Below are 13,070 nucleotides of genomic sequence, written 5' to 3'. Positions count from 1 at the left end.
GAACTGACAATGAAGGATACTGAAATGATGGACAGCTTCTAATCTTTAGGATCAACTATCAGCATAAAGGAACCAATAGTCAAGAAACAGGTCAGAAATTAGTGCTTGATAGGGTAGCAATGAAGACCTTGGAAAAGATATTCTGACGTTGTGGTGCATCTACATCTACAAAGATCAGAATTGTGCAGCTAATAGTTTTCATTGTGACACTCAATGGAAGCAAATGTTGGACTTTGAAGAAGCAGGAAAAAATGAATGCTGATGCTTTTTAACTTTGGTGTTGGAGAAGATTTCTGAGAATACACAAGGACAGCACAAGAAAGCAAACAAACGGGTTGTAGAGTAAATAATTCCAGAGTTCTCACTTGAGGCACAAATTACCAGGCTCAAATTATCATATTTTGGACACAATATGCAAAGACCTAGCTTTCTTGAGAGTCTATAAAAAGCTGGGCATGACACTGACTTGATGGCACATAATCCACCCACCCACTAACCTATGATTACACACACCTAGGATTGTACTGTAGGACTTGTTTAAAGAATGACTGTAACCTGGGGAACGCCTATCAGGATGACTTCTCTGTCCTTCTTCCAAAGTTATCACATCTGATGGAGTATTAAGTGTTTAAAGTATTAGGTTTAATCAATTACCCCATCACACTTAAAAATGTCAAAATTGTTAATTGATATTCATTTAATCCAATAATTCAGCACTGTTGGATGTAGCTTTATCCCCAATTCTGCTGGCAATAAGGGGTTATGGCATAGAATTGCAAGGCAATTTTCCATGTGAGATATATGAATCGTAACAAAAAAAAAAGCAACTATTTTACAAATTAATGATAAGAATACCCTCAAGGTATTATAATATTTTGAAGCACTTTGAGATCTTCATAAAAAACAAAATAAATGCTAAGAATTACAATAATTAGAAAACCCAATTTTTCTCCCCTCAAAGCACACAATATTGATAAATCTACTCCATCTGACTTGGAGACATTTTGTGAACTTCCTGGTATTGATGACATAAGCACAATCCCACTTCTCCTTTGCTGTTTTATAACAAGGATACAGAGTTCTATCTAGCAGAATACCTTAGCTAATAGTTCAGTTTCTGCAGCAGGGCTGGGAGGCGAAGGGGCTTGGTCAGAAAGAGTTTCAGCTGACTGTGCCATTTCTAGAACAAACAGGAAGTGGAGATAAAATAAGAAGAAGACATTAGCAGAAAACTCTGTTAACCTTTTGCAGTTGGAAATGATTTGAGATAAGCATTGTTTGAATACAGCGGAGCTCCCTGAAGGGCCAGGCATACATTTTAGGCCTCCTCACTGCTTCAAGGCTCTCTATGAAGAGGCAGATGGTGATGCTGTTTAACAACTCTGGCTGATTCCCTAGAGCATCTTTCCACAATCCAACAGTCTAGCCTGGTTATATCCCGATGACTCTTGTAATATTCTCTATATGAGCGTCTTTGATCAGAGTTTGGGAGCTTCAGCCACCCAAACAGCAGCACTTCCATCTTGTTTAGTTTATTTATGGAGTCTAATTTAATCCAAAACTCTTGTAAAACACCAGCTTCTACAGACTCTCTAGGATTCAAGGATGAAAACTAAAGACATAGCTGGTGCCATTAGCCGTCAGTGCTTCACTCTGGTCTTGATTCACAAGATCTTGCTTGTGAAGGAAAATTCAACAGAGCACAACCTTGGGCTCTCTGCTACTCCAAATACTGCACTGGCCACCTCTTCCAAAAGCCAAAGCAAGGAAACTCCACTGGGCCTCCCCAGAGTACTCGGTTTACTGCTCCAAAGAGTCAGCCAGCCATGCTGACAAAGAGAGTGTTCCCCTGCCGGCAAAGGCAGCACTCAGTGGTTGGCAGATGGCAACTGTAATCAGTGATAGAGGAGAAGATGGCAGCATAATCTGCATCTCCAATACAGCAGGGAAGCTGTATGTGGGCTGCAGCCCACTAGAGGGCAGCACAGAGCTGGAGTTCTGTGTATCTCTTTGCTGCCATCTAGTGCTCCTTCAGATTTCTGCAGCCAACATATGAGTAAGCTTACAATTCATTGCCCGAGATGAGTCTCACCATGCCTCAAGAGAACGTTGGCCCTGTCAATTTCCTCTAGCACTTCTGAACAGATGTTAAAATAATATGAGAAATGGAATTTTCTGCTGTTATGTGTGCTAAATCTAAGACGTGACCTTGTAGTCTACTAGGATCATTTTCTGGGATTCACCACCAATATTACTAACTAATCTTATCTCATTCCAGGTGGTCTGGAGGAATTGTGCATATTGTTTTACTTTGCATAAATTATTCTTCCATTTGGCTTAATTTATTATGGTTTTTTGTTAGTCATGAAGAGGGGCAAAGTCACCCCGCCCCAAAAATCTCTAATTTTAGGGCCAAATTATAGGAGGTTTTTAGGCCATTTTTATATATGTTTTTAACTATTTATAGATTTGACTATGTCTGGAGAGTCCTGTGTTTTTCATTATTATTGTGAGCCGCCCAGAGTCACCCATTGGGGGAAATGGGCGGCATACAAATTTGAATAAATAAATAAATAAATAAATAAATAAATAAATTTCCTGGAATGTTCAATGTTATCCAGCAGATCCTCTGTCATGAAAATTCTGAGAAACTGTCCCCTTATGGTTCCTTGTGCCCCTTTATACTCTTCCTCGGGTGCCCTGATTCATGATTAGGGTTTTCAGTATGACTGCTATGATGATGATACTAAAGTCTAGCAGTCTTTTGTAATCCCTGATGATAATGCATGTGATAGAATGTGTTATTCATGCTTTCTTTTGAACATCCTCTTAATGCCTCAGGTTGAATAGGGACAAGACATAGATGGCTGAGTTTCTGCTTGATTATCTTCATTCTCCATTATTTTCCTCCCTGTTTGTCTCCAGGATTCCCAGATTACTCTAGTTTCCTCTGCCTATTGACAGATGAGTAGCTGACTTTGCGCCCATTTACTGATCTTACAGTAAAACAGTTGCAAATTTTCATTTCATAATATTCATAGGATGCTAGAGGAGCTCAACAGAAGACACTGTGACTTTATTATTATCTGTTTCGGGTGTTTCAGTCTAAAATTACTGTAGTAATTTCCTGACAGGTGTCCTCAGTTCCTCTCTCCATCCCCTGATCTTAGTCCACAGCCATGTGGTTCAGGCTGCCTGAAGTTTTCATCCTATTCTTGGGTTTTGTTTCATCACAGGGTTCTTCACTGGTTCCCTATGTGAGTCAGAGCCTAGTTCAAACTATGGGTGCTTGCATTCAGAGCGGTCCATTCATAACCCTCCAGTATCTGTCTGCCTTGATTTCTCCTGCTAGTTCTTTGTGTCCCTCTGGGGCAAGGTTAGTTTTGGTTCCCCATCCCAGGATTGCAGTCCATAGGCTCCGGGTTTTTAGGGCCGGACCTGAAAATCTAGAATCAGCTCTCTCCTTGCCTTCACTTCTGTGAAGTGTGATGGTCTTCAGAAGGGGTTAAAGATCTTTTTATTTGACTAGTGGATTAGCGTGGGGCTTGATTATTTTACCCTACTTTAAGATTAGTAGTTTCCAGGTTAGTATTAGTTTTAGGACAGGAAGGCCTGGCAAGATATGGTTCATGGGGTCACGAAGAGTCGGACACGACTTAACGACTGAATAACAACAATTAGTTTTATATTAATCATGGATGCACACATGCTCTGGAGTACTGTAGGACATTCCTTTAATGTGTATGGTTGTTGTATTTTATTTGTTTTAGTTCTAAATATTGATTTTACTGGTTGGGGGTTGAGTTCTGAACGGATTTTAATGGGTGGAATTCTGTAATTATTTTGTTTTTCTTTGGATTGGCACTGTGCATTGATGAAGGCACATAATTAATAATAATTATATGTTTTCTATAACTAAGAACTATTTACATTTTAATTATTATATAATAATTATTGCTATAATCAGGTTACATTCTGCAACCAGAATCAAGCTTTGATGCATGCATGGATCCCTACCTACCTACAATCTTGTCTGTAAGGCCCAAAGAGCTTCTCAGATGTACCTGTTCCACTTGTATCTGCTTCCTTCTTGACACCTTCTTCCAAAGTGTGGAACTTCAGATCATAAGCATTCCTCAAGGCACTGATGTCTTCCTCGAGCCGGAAACGAGACTCTTGTTCGGCTTCATAATCAGCCTTCAGCCGGGCCAGCTTTTCCTCATACTCCTGAAAATGTCACAAAAATCAGCCAAGGCAATCTATTGGGGTATATCTTTGAACTCTAGACCACCTTTCCTTCTAGGGATGTGTTTGTGGCTGACAAAGAATTTAAATCTTTTAGGCAAAGAACAGTGCCCAGGAATTATAGACTTGCATTCCAGTTTATTTAGTGGGTGCCCAATCGAGGAGGCTAAGTTACATTTTGTAGAAGCCCAGTTTTGTGGCCTCAGCAGATGCAGCTTTGGCTGATCTAGAAAGCTAAGTAGGATTAGCCCTGGGTTAAGCTTGGATGGAGACCACTTCGATACTCCATGGCTATAAACTACATATACATTATTTCTGGAAAACTAGCATAACCCAATAGCCACAGATAACTAACAATGCCTTAATTATGTTAAATGATCATAAAAATAAACAGTGAACAGTCTTTCAGAAGTCTCCTTTCTTGGTTGTGTCTCTTGGTCTCTCAAAATGCACATCTTGAAGTTCACAATCAAAAACAGAAGCTGAATTCTAAAGGACAGTTTTTTTTCAGAGATGATGCCCTGTCTTCAGAATATATTTCCCAGAGAGGTTTATTTACACCGTCACTTTTATCCTTTAGGCTCCCAGAAAAAAGACAACTCTTAAAGCACCAGCATCTTTATTTCAGGCTCTTGTAGAAGCCTCACACACACACACACACACACACACACACACACACACACGCTTCTTTAATGAATTGTATATTAGGCACAGCAAAGTCTAATCAGTTTCGAAGTGTGCACAGCTCTAATGTTTTCAAAGCACCAGAAAAGAGGCTCATGATTCAGCTTCCCTGTTGGGTGACACTGTTAATTCCTAAAAGTCAGTTTACAGACTGCCTGTACTAGGAAACCTCTATTGCACTCAATCTGCCCTTCTGGCTGGGGGTTATGCGAATTAACCCATCTGGAAGGACCAGACTGAGGAAAACTTCAGGGTAGACCTCCCCTCTTGTACCAGTGTTCAGAGGAGATGACCAACTTACTTCTCGGATTAGCTGCTTCTCTTTCTCAACATCTGCCTGAGACTCAGGAGATAGTTCCAGCTTGTCCTCAGGTTGAACAGCCTCAGGAGGTAATAGGTGAGCACACTCCACTAAGGAAGGAACGGAATACTGTTACTGAAAATCAGCATGCCTTAGTGGCATATCTGCGCTGTATCCTTCAGTTGCTCCTGGCCGTGCTCATGCTGGCTTGACAGTGAGACACTTGGGCAACAGTTCAGCCTGGATGGCAGGTTGCTACATCCTCCCACTACCCCATTCCCCTGCTACTGTTCCGTCCCACTTTTCTGTTTCAGGAAAGCAATGACCAATCAATTTGTTTCCCGAAAGCAAGTCTTCCTGGATATTTTTATACGTGTCGGTGTATAATTAAATTGAATAAAGGGAGTTAAAGCATCGACGTGTACATACGTGTAGGCACAACAATCAGCTTTAAAATTAAAATTCCTTTTTATTGCCCTGTTGATTTCTTATGTTTTCTAGAGCTACCCCTATCAGGAATGCTGTAATAGCGCAATGGTTGTAACACTTACCTTGTAAATGGATGGCTGTTGTTTGAAGCCTGGCAAAAATATTGCTTTTAAGAAATCATTACTTTTCTTTCCATGAGCTATTTACTACATTTTAGTATGTCATGCAGTTACTGAAAAAAATAATGAAATGGTGCAACTCATGAATTTATAAAAAATAAAGTAAAATAAAAGCACAGGGGAAAGTAGACAGCTCAGTCAAAGAAAAGTAATAATTTTTTTTTTTAAAGTTTCTGCTGGGTTTTGACCCAGTGACCTATTCAGAAGGCAGGTGTTCTAACCTTTGTGCTATTATAATATTCCTGGTAAAAGCAACTTGAGAAGATGTTAGAGACCATGATAATCACTGACTCAGTTGAGAGTGAATTCTTGTTTTTGTGAATTAATCAATGAACTGCTGGGGTTATCTTATAATAAAGTAGAATGGCCAGGAGCACTCAAAGCGCTGTATGGGGAAATGGAGTACTTTAAAACTGCAGAAAAAACACACCCACATCAAGAGATCAAATGTGCAATGGGAGGGGGTAATATAGAGTGAGATTGTCTGGTCCTGACCTCCAAATTGGTTGGGGGTCTATTCTGGCGACCAGGCAGTGCAGATAAGCCCTAGATGGCTTGAAAATGGTCCTGGCAGCAAGGTTAGTCTGCTAATTCTTTTGTAATGCCTGAAACTAGCACAGCTTCTAATAGTTGGATACTGTCCATGTTAATTCCAAATAGATGAACTTTCGAAGTTTTGTTTGTCTCATTATTTAGCATGGGAAATGTGTACTTGTACTTAGATGCTGCAGGCAATCTGGATTTTATATCCACAACTTGTGGGAAAAGCATTATTTCCCAGAATTTACAGTACTGAGTTTCTGGGAAAATGCCATTTCCTCCCAACCATTTCAAGATACAATTACAATTATGAGTGCATCGTGGAAAAATGGTTTGCCAGCATTAAGGGCATCTTTTTGTTAGTTCTAAAGATATCACTAGAAAACAACAGTGCAATTCCTGCTATCAACATTGTGATATATTTTTGTAAACAATACTTAAAAATCCATCTACAGAGCCTAGTGCTCTCTTTATCAACAGAGTATGAAGTTTACCTGTTCAAATAATTTTATAAAGGTACAAGTCCCAATTAGGTTACTTTTTCCTTTCTGCAGAATTTCAGAAAGCACTGAGGATGTTTCTCAGTTGAAGCTACATTTGGTTGGCCTACTTGCTGCTCGGGCTCCCTCATAACAGTATAAAAGCTGCTGTATTTAATGCTAGCACCTCACAGCTGATTTTAACTGCTCAGAGGGGAGAGTGCCTTGAAAGCTCCTCTTAATAGGAAAACTATTTTTTTTTTCTTTAAAAAGCACCAAACAAGATATTTAAATGTAGATGGGAGGCAGGGAACTGATTGGAGAACCATTATCTGCATTCTCTTACAGCAGCATCTCTGGGGGGGGGGGTGTTAAAAAAAACAAAAACAAAAAACAGCAGTCTTGACTGCATGATTGAAATCCTGTCTCTTTTCTCACCTGTGTCACGTGACACATGCATGTTCCCTAATGAGCTGGTGGAATCAGTTGATAGGGTATTAATGCTTCAAGACTTTAATTGCGAGCTGCCCAGAGTCACCCTCTGGGGGAGATGGGCAGCATATTAATTAATTAATTAATTAAGAGTGGCAGCAAAGAGAACACACATGGGTTGGTTTTACAGTTTTACAGGGTACAGGGCTGAAATAAGTGGCAATGCGGAAAGACCTTCATGACCCACAGGATTTGCAGGGGGGCAAGGGAGAGTCAGATGGATGACAGTAGAGCTAAGGCATCACGATGCAAGCCCTGTCCCTCTTTTATGTGTGTCATGATGTTGCGAACCCCAAAGGGGTGGAATTTGTGCCAGAACACTGCTCCTTTTGCCATTCTGATGAACACAGCAAGATCCTGCAAACACTGCTGTCCCTATCCATTGATAGCCTGGTTCTCCACTAATCCGCCCAGTCCCCTTTTAAAACCATTATCGTGTGCTGCCATTGCCCTTGCAGCCAGTTTATCTCCTCCTATGTTTTCTTCAGTCTGGTCTCACTTTTTGACAGGAGCACTCTATTCTATTTCCTTTTTCTGTCCTGTTATGGTCCCGCCCCAAAGGTCCGTACTGCATGTTTCATTTCAATATAGGGAATGCCCAAGCTGTGGGTCAGTTTGGAAGATACTGCTTGGCACCTTAAAGCCCTCGAAAATTGGCACCTTAAAGTCCTAGAAATCTCTTTGTTCTAACAATAGTAGAATTTAGTTATTTTTACAGCACTGACAGTGGTCAGATATAATTGGGTCCTGTTGGAAAGAAAATGACTATTTGACCCCAGACTTTCATGTGAAATCAGTATTGTGATCTCTATTTTAAAATGTCTGGAAACACTTATTTTTGTTTGTTTTGAGAACTTGGGCTTGAGAAGATGGCATTACTGAAGCAGTACAAAAGGAATGTAACTTATCTAATTATAGCTGAACAGTAGTATGCACAGTTAAAACAATGTTAGTTTCATTGTTTGGCCTTGATGCCCTAGCAGCTTCCAAAATTCTGGAAGTGTTGGGAGTATTAGATAAAGCTTTTATAAAGACCAAACCAACATTTTATTATTTTCCCCAAACTGCCCTAGTTTGTTGGCTCATTTGTATTTCATTGCACAGAAATACATTTCGATACTATACTAGAAATACAGAGTATCCTATCTTGAAAAAGCAATGGCTTCAGTTTCAAAAAATGTTAGATATGTTTCATATGATTTAAAAACTCATTAAATTCAGCAAAAATACTTTTTGGGGTTTATTAGACTTCTCAAAGTATATTAAAAAAAAAGACTGGCTGTCATCCCTTCCATGCTGGATATAATAAACTTGAAGTGCACATGTTAAGGTTACGTCCACTGGTAGTTCTTTATTGGTTAGATATTATTACTACAGTGACTAATTTCTTGGGAAAAAGTTAAAGTTGAAACAAGCTAAGGGGTTACTGAATTATATTCCAAAAATTGGGATTTATCAATGTATGAAGGACTTGCCTGGATAGTTGTGAAAAAAGTATTAAATTTGTGTAGCAGATTCTAAATGTTGGTTCAATGGCATTTGTTGAATTAGCTTTCTTTTGATAGAGTGGCAAGATCAGGACAATATCATTCCATTTGATCTTTCTCTTGGAGATGCCAAGGATGGAATTTGGGGCTTCTTCACAAGCAGCACGTGCTCTACCATTTGAAAACAAAACTATTAGCGTAGAAGCGTCCTTGGAAATAGCGTAGAAGCGTCCTTGGAAATAAATAAGAAAATATCCCCAGTGTTCCCGCTCCCTAGCAAACCTTCTCCGTTTTGTTCCCCCGGGGCCCTCACATCTCCAGTCAGTGAGTGGAACTTTTATAAAGATGTTTTTAATTCTTCCTTCCAGTTGCCAGACAACTAACTGGAAAGTGGGCAGTGTCCCCCCTCATAAGATGCAGTGGCTGTCCTTATTGATGCAGATAAATCCTTTTTCAAGCAAATGACCCAAGGAACTAAGGCAATTGCACCATCACCAATCCCAAGGGTCCCTACCTTGTAAGTTACTCATGTTCATCTGCTGAGCCAAGATAGCTCTCAGATTCTTGATCTCCTCCTGGTACTCCCTCAGGAGAGCATCCTTCGGGTCCTCGTTGATGTGAGGCTTGTTGCAGATTCTCTTGGCTCGGTGGGCATAGCGCAAACTGCTAAGGGTCTCGTCGTAATTGTTGTCAGCAGGAGACAAGCATGCCACCATAAGTGTCTTGGTGTTACCTCCAAGGGAATCCTGCAGCACCCGGGTCAGTTTGGAGTCTCGGTACGGGACGTGTCTACACCTCCCATCCGCCAGGGCTGAGATGACATTGCCAAGGGCTGAGAGAGAGAGGTTGATTTTGGTGGCCTCTTTGAGGCGCTCACCAACTGCTCCAGTTTTGGACTGCCTCTCGCTCCCAGCAAGGTCTACCAGATTGAGCTTTGCAGCCCTTAGATGATCTTGACCTCTCTCATCTGCATGAAAAGAAAGAAAGCAAGAAAGAATCTGATTGAACAAAATTCTTGAAAGAGAAAGTAACTCCTAAATTGTACATCACCAACCTGGCATCCTTCAAACTACCTGGGATTGCATCTCCTAGACTTCCCAGCCAATAAGGTTGTTGGTGCATCTGTTACAGTCCCACCACATCTAACGGGTGTCAGATTTAGAAAAGCTGCTCCAAATACATACTTCCTCTACCAGTGGTAAGAAGGTTCTTTCTGCTCACTTCAAGTGTCAGAAAGCACATTTACAGGCATTTTGAAAACTTAACTTTGTGGATCAGACCTACCCAAGGATAAAATAATGTGGTAATAAAGTGGTGAAGTGTTTGAATGGACTACAACACTCCATTCCTCCATTCCAGTGCTCCTCTACATTAAAATGTGTAAGGAAAATGTATTCATTTATTTCACACATTTAAATGGATGCCCAACTCAACCAATGTGACTCTGGGAGGGTACAACAAAAATGAACACTAAACAAGATAAAAACAGCTACATATCATTAAAAAATAACCCAGATATGTAAAATGGCAAACTGAACAGAAGTCTGTACAACTTGCACTTCAGAGAGTTGAACATAATGTGGTTTACTAGGTTTTGGCTCAGTAGAATTTTACTTATTTGTCACATTTATATAGCCACCCATCTCATACAAAGCAACTCTGGGCGGTGATACACAACATCAGCCAAAGTGATTTTGGCTTAGTATTATATGTGAATTGGGTTTCTATGAGTTGTTCACCAAACTATGATAAAAGAAACTGTGGCTTAACTATGTGAAACCAATAATAGCCTGCTTGGGAATAAATGATATGAACCAGCTATCCACAATCCTCCATGACATTATAAGAGATTCTGGAGCTTGTTTCATTTTAAGATTTATAATCAATACAGTACTCTCCATAAAGGCTCCATCTATTCCACTATGCAGTATCATCAGCTGCTGCTGACTAGAAGAAAAAGTCTTGGGGCAGCCCTACCTTTATACAAGTTCCATGGATCACTTGTGGAACCCAATTCTATTTTCACAGGAATTAAATTTTATTTTGATCCTTCTCTTCCTGATTCACTAGCAGAGAGCCAGAAATTTGCTTTATGCTACCCCACCCCACCTCCTTACCCATCTATATTTCATTTTTACCTACAACGTAGATTTCCATATTGATGGTGAAGATAGAATGAGAACGGGAGGAGTCCTTGTTCATCAAGGTATAGCCCACTGCACGGTTCTTCCAGCCTGTCTCCATGAGGCGCTCACACTGCATGATACTATGTACTGTGTGCTGTGATAGACCCTTCACATAGACCCCTTTCTCTGGATGCTCCTTCAGCTGCAAGGAGGGTCATTATAGTAAGAATTACAGTAAAGGCTGCAGAGAACTGTGTGGACTAAGAAATGGCCAGAGGCTCAACATGTAATCTATGAAAAGAAAGGTCTTGAATACATAGTATAATGGTGCTTTACTATCAAATGAATGCCCCGCTACTGTGTACCTGAAGGGACAAATTCTTTTTTTTTATATATAATTGTATTAAAAGTTTTTAAAATGAAGGTAAAAACTAATACAAACTAATATAAAGTAAGAAAGAAAAAGAAAAAGAAAAAGAAAAAGAAAAAGAAAAAGAAAAAGAAAAAGAAAAAGAAAAAGAAAGAAATGAAAGAAAGAAAGAAAGAAAGAAAGAAAGAAAGAAAGAAAGAAAGAAAGAAAGAAAGAAAACGTAAAAGAAAAATAGAAAAGAAAGAAAAAAGATACAAAGAAGTGGCTTCCAATCTTCTTTACAGCAGTTATAAGTACAATTATAAATTTACCTCTTTCTCTAAAGCTACATCATGATTCTCTTCTTTCTATAATCTATCCTGTCTAATCATCAAAGCCATAAATCATAAGTTCATTTTTTTCTGTTTGATGCAAAAAGTCCATAAGGGGTTTCCAGTCGGCAATAAATGTAGATATTGCCTTTTCTCTAATCAAACAAGTCAATTTGGCCACCTCAGCAAGTTGCATCATCTTCACCAACCACTCCTCCATTCTAAAGAGACAAATTCTTGAACATACTGGGTTCTGACTTCTCTCCCCATCAGTTAAAATCAAGATAGGCCAAATCTGCTTTGCATGTCTATGTTCATGTGCATTTTCCTAGAAGAACTGTATCAGCTTATGCAATACAACTGAAATGGTACTTGTGATCTTGAAATTGCCATTAAGAGAGCAAATGTAGATTTCCTCAATAAAGTAACAGAGCTAAGACCTAAGCTATTGTCATAAACCATAATTGGAAGGGCCAGGGTTTCTTGGCTGAATTCATAGTCAGGTCCCAAGTCTAGTGCCTACTGCTGAAAATTTCAAGCTGGGAAAAACTGATTCCTGCCTGAATAGGATTCCTGGAGAGATCCTATTATCTAGTCCAGATCCAAGGTCCCCAACTGTATGGCGAGGGCATGTACACATTTATTTAAAGATACAAAAGTCTGTATACTGCCTACTTCAAAGTCTCAAGCAGTTTTGATTATGATTATGTGCCATGAAGACATGATGACTCTTAGTGACCACACAGCTAGATCTTCAGGGTGACAAGGACTTTTGCAGTACCAAAGGGGGAAAAAAAACCCCAATATACAAATATGCACCCAATAAGGACTACAAATATTAACTTAGTTTAAATCTGGAAGGCATGCTGTAAGTATTACAGCTGCTGTGGGGATAGGAGGGCTTTCCTAGTCACAGAACAGCTGTCATGGCAGTATGACCTGATATAAACAAAAAGTCAGATACTGTAGGACAGGGTCTGGAGGACACCAGTGGAAATATTCATGAGTACAACGATGCTTGCAAACTTTGTAATAGCAGCCCCAGATTTAATCAGACCAGTGACTTTACAATATAATGTCACTTTAGAACCAGTTCAGTTCTTGGCCGTGATAGAAACTGATGGCTGAAAAGAAGGCAAGTGGATCTTTAGATGGAATACTAAAACTGTGCAGATTCCTTGGTCTCTAACAGTCATTAGTATCTGGAAGAATTCCAATACTTATATTCCTTCTTCAATCTTTACAGTTCTGCAGGCCCCAATCCCAATTTTTATGCTTTATTTCGTAATTCCATTATCCACTATATTATTGGAAATTAAGAAACAATGACTGGATTCACCCAACAGGCTAAGGCAAAACCACATTATAGCTTAATAGGATGTGTGAACCCAACCACTATGATCCAATCAAGAAACTATGGTTAAAAA

General features: G+C 39.6%; 1 protein-coding gene across 3 annotated transcripts in view; it reads right to left on the bottom strand.

Moving 5' to 3' along the window:
- The window catches only part of KIF17 (kinesin family member 17), a 31,711-nt gene that overhangs the window by 13,321 nt on the left and 5,320 nt on the right, over window positions 1-13,070 (bottom strand). Inside the window, exons 4-9 of one of the 3 annotated variants that reach the window (XM_088138507.1) lie at window positions 10,975-11,164; window positions 9,363-9,803; window positions 9,150-9,151; window positions 5,231-5,335; window positions 4,065-4,227; window positions 1,098-1,165 (exon numbers count right to left, since the gene is read on the bottom strand). In XM_088138507.1, the coding sequence (XP_087994633.1) occupies window positions 1,098-1,165; window positions 4,065-4,227; window positions 5,231-5,335; window positions 9,150-9,151; window positions 9,363-9,803; window positions 10,975-11,164 (969 nt within the window). Of the gene's footprint in view, window positions 1-1,097; window positions 1,181-4,064; window positions 4,228-5,230; window positions 5,341-9,149; window positions 9,152-9,350; window positions 9,804-10,974; window positions 11,165-13,070 lie in introns of all 3 variants that reach the window. The other 2 variants (XM_088138505.1, XM_088138506.1) reach the window with 2 other exon arrangements.

This window comes from Python bivittatus, unplaced genomic scaffold (assembly GCF_059951505.1).
Source record: "Python bivittatus isolate LINGU-HERP-01145 unplaced genomic scaffold, Pbiv_v1 ctg000220_np1212, whole genome shotgun sequence".
NCBI lineage: Eukaryota > Metazoa > Chordata > Lepidosauria > Squamata > Pythonidae > Python > Python bivittatus.
The sequence above is the reverse complement of the archived record's forward strand: the minus strand, read 5'-3'. Positions and strand labels throughout refer to the sequence as shown.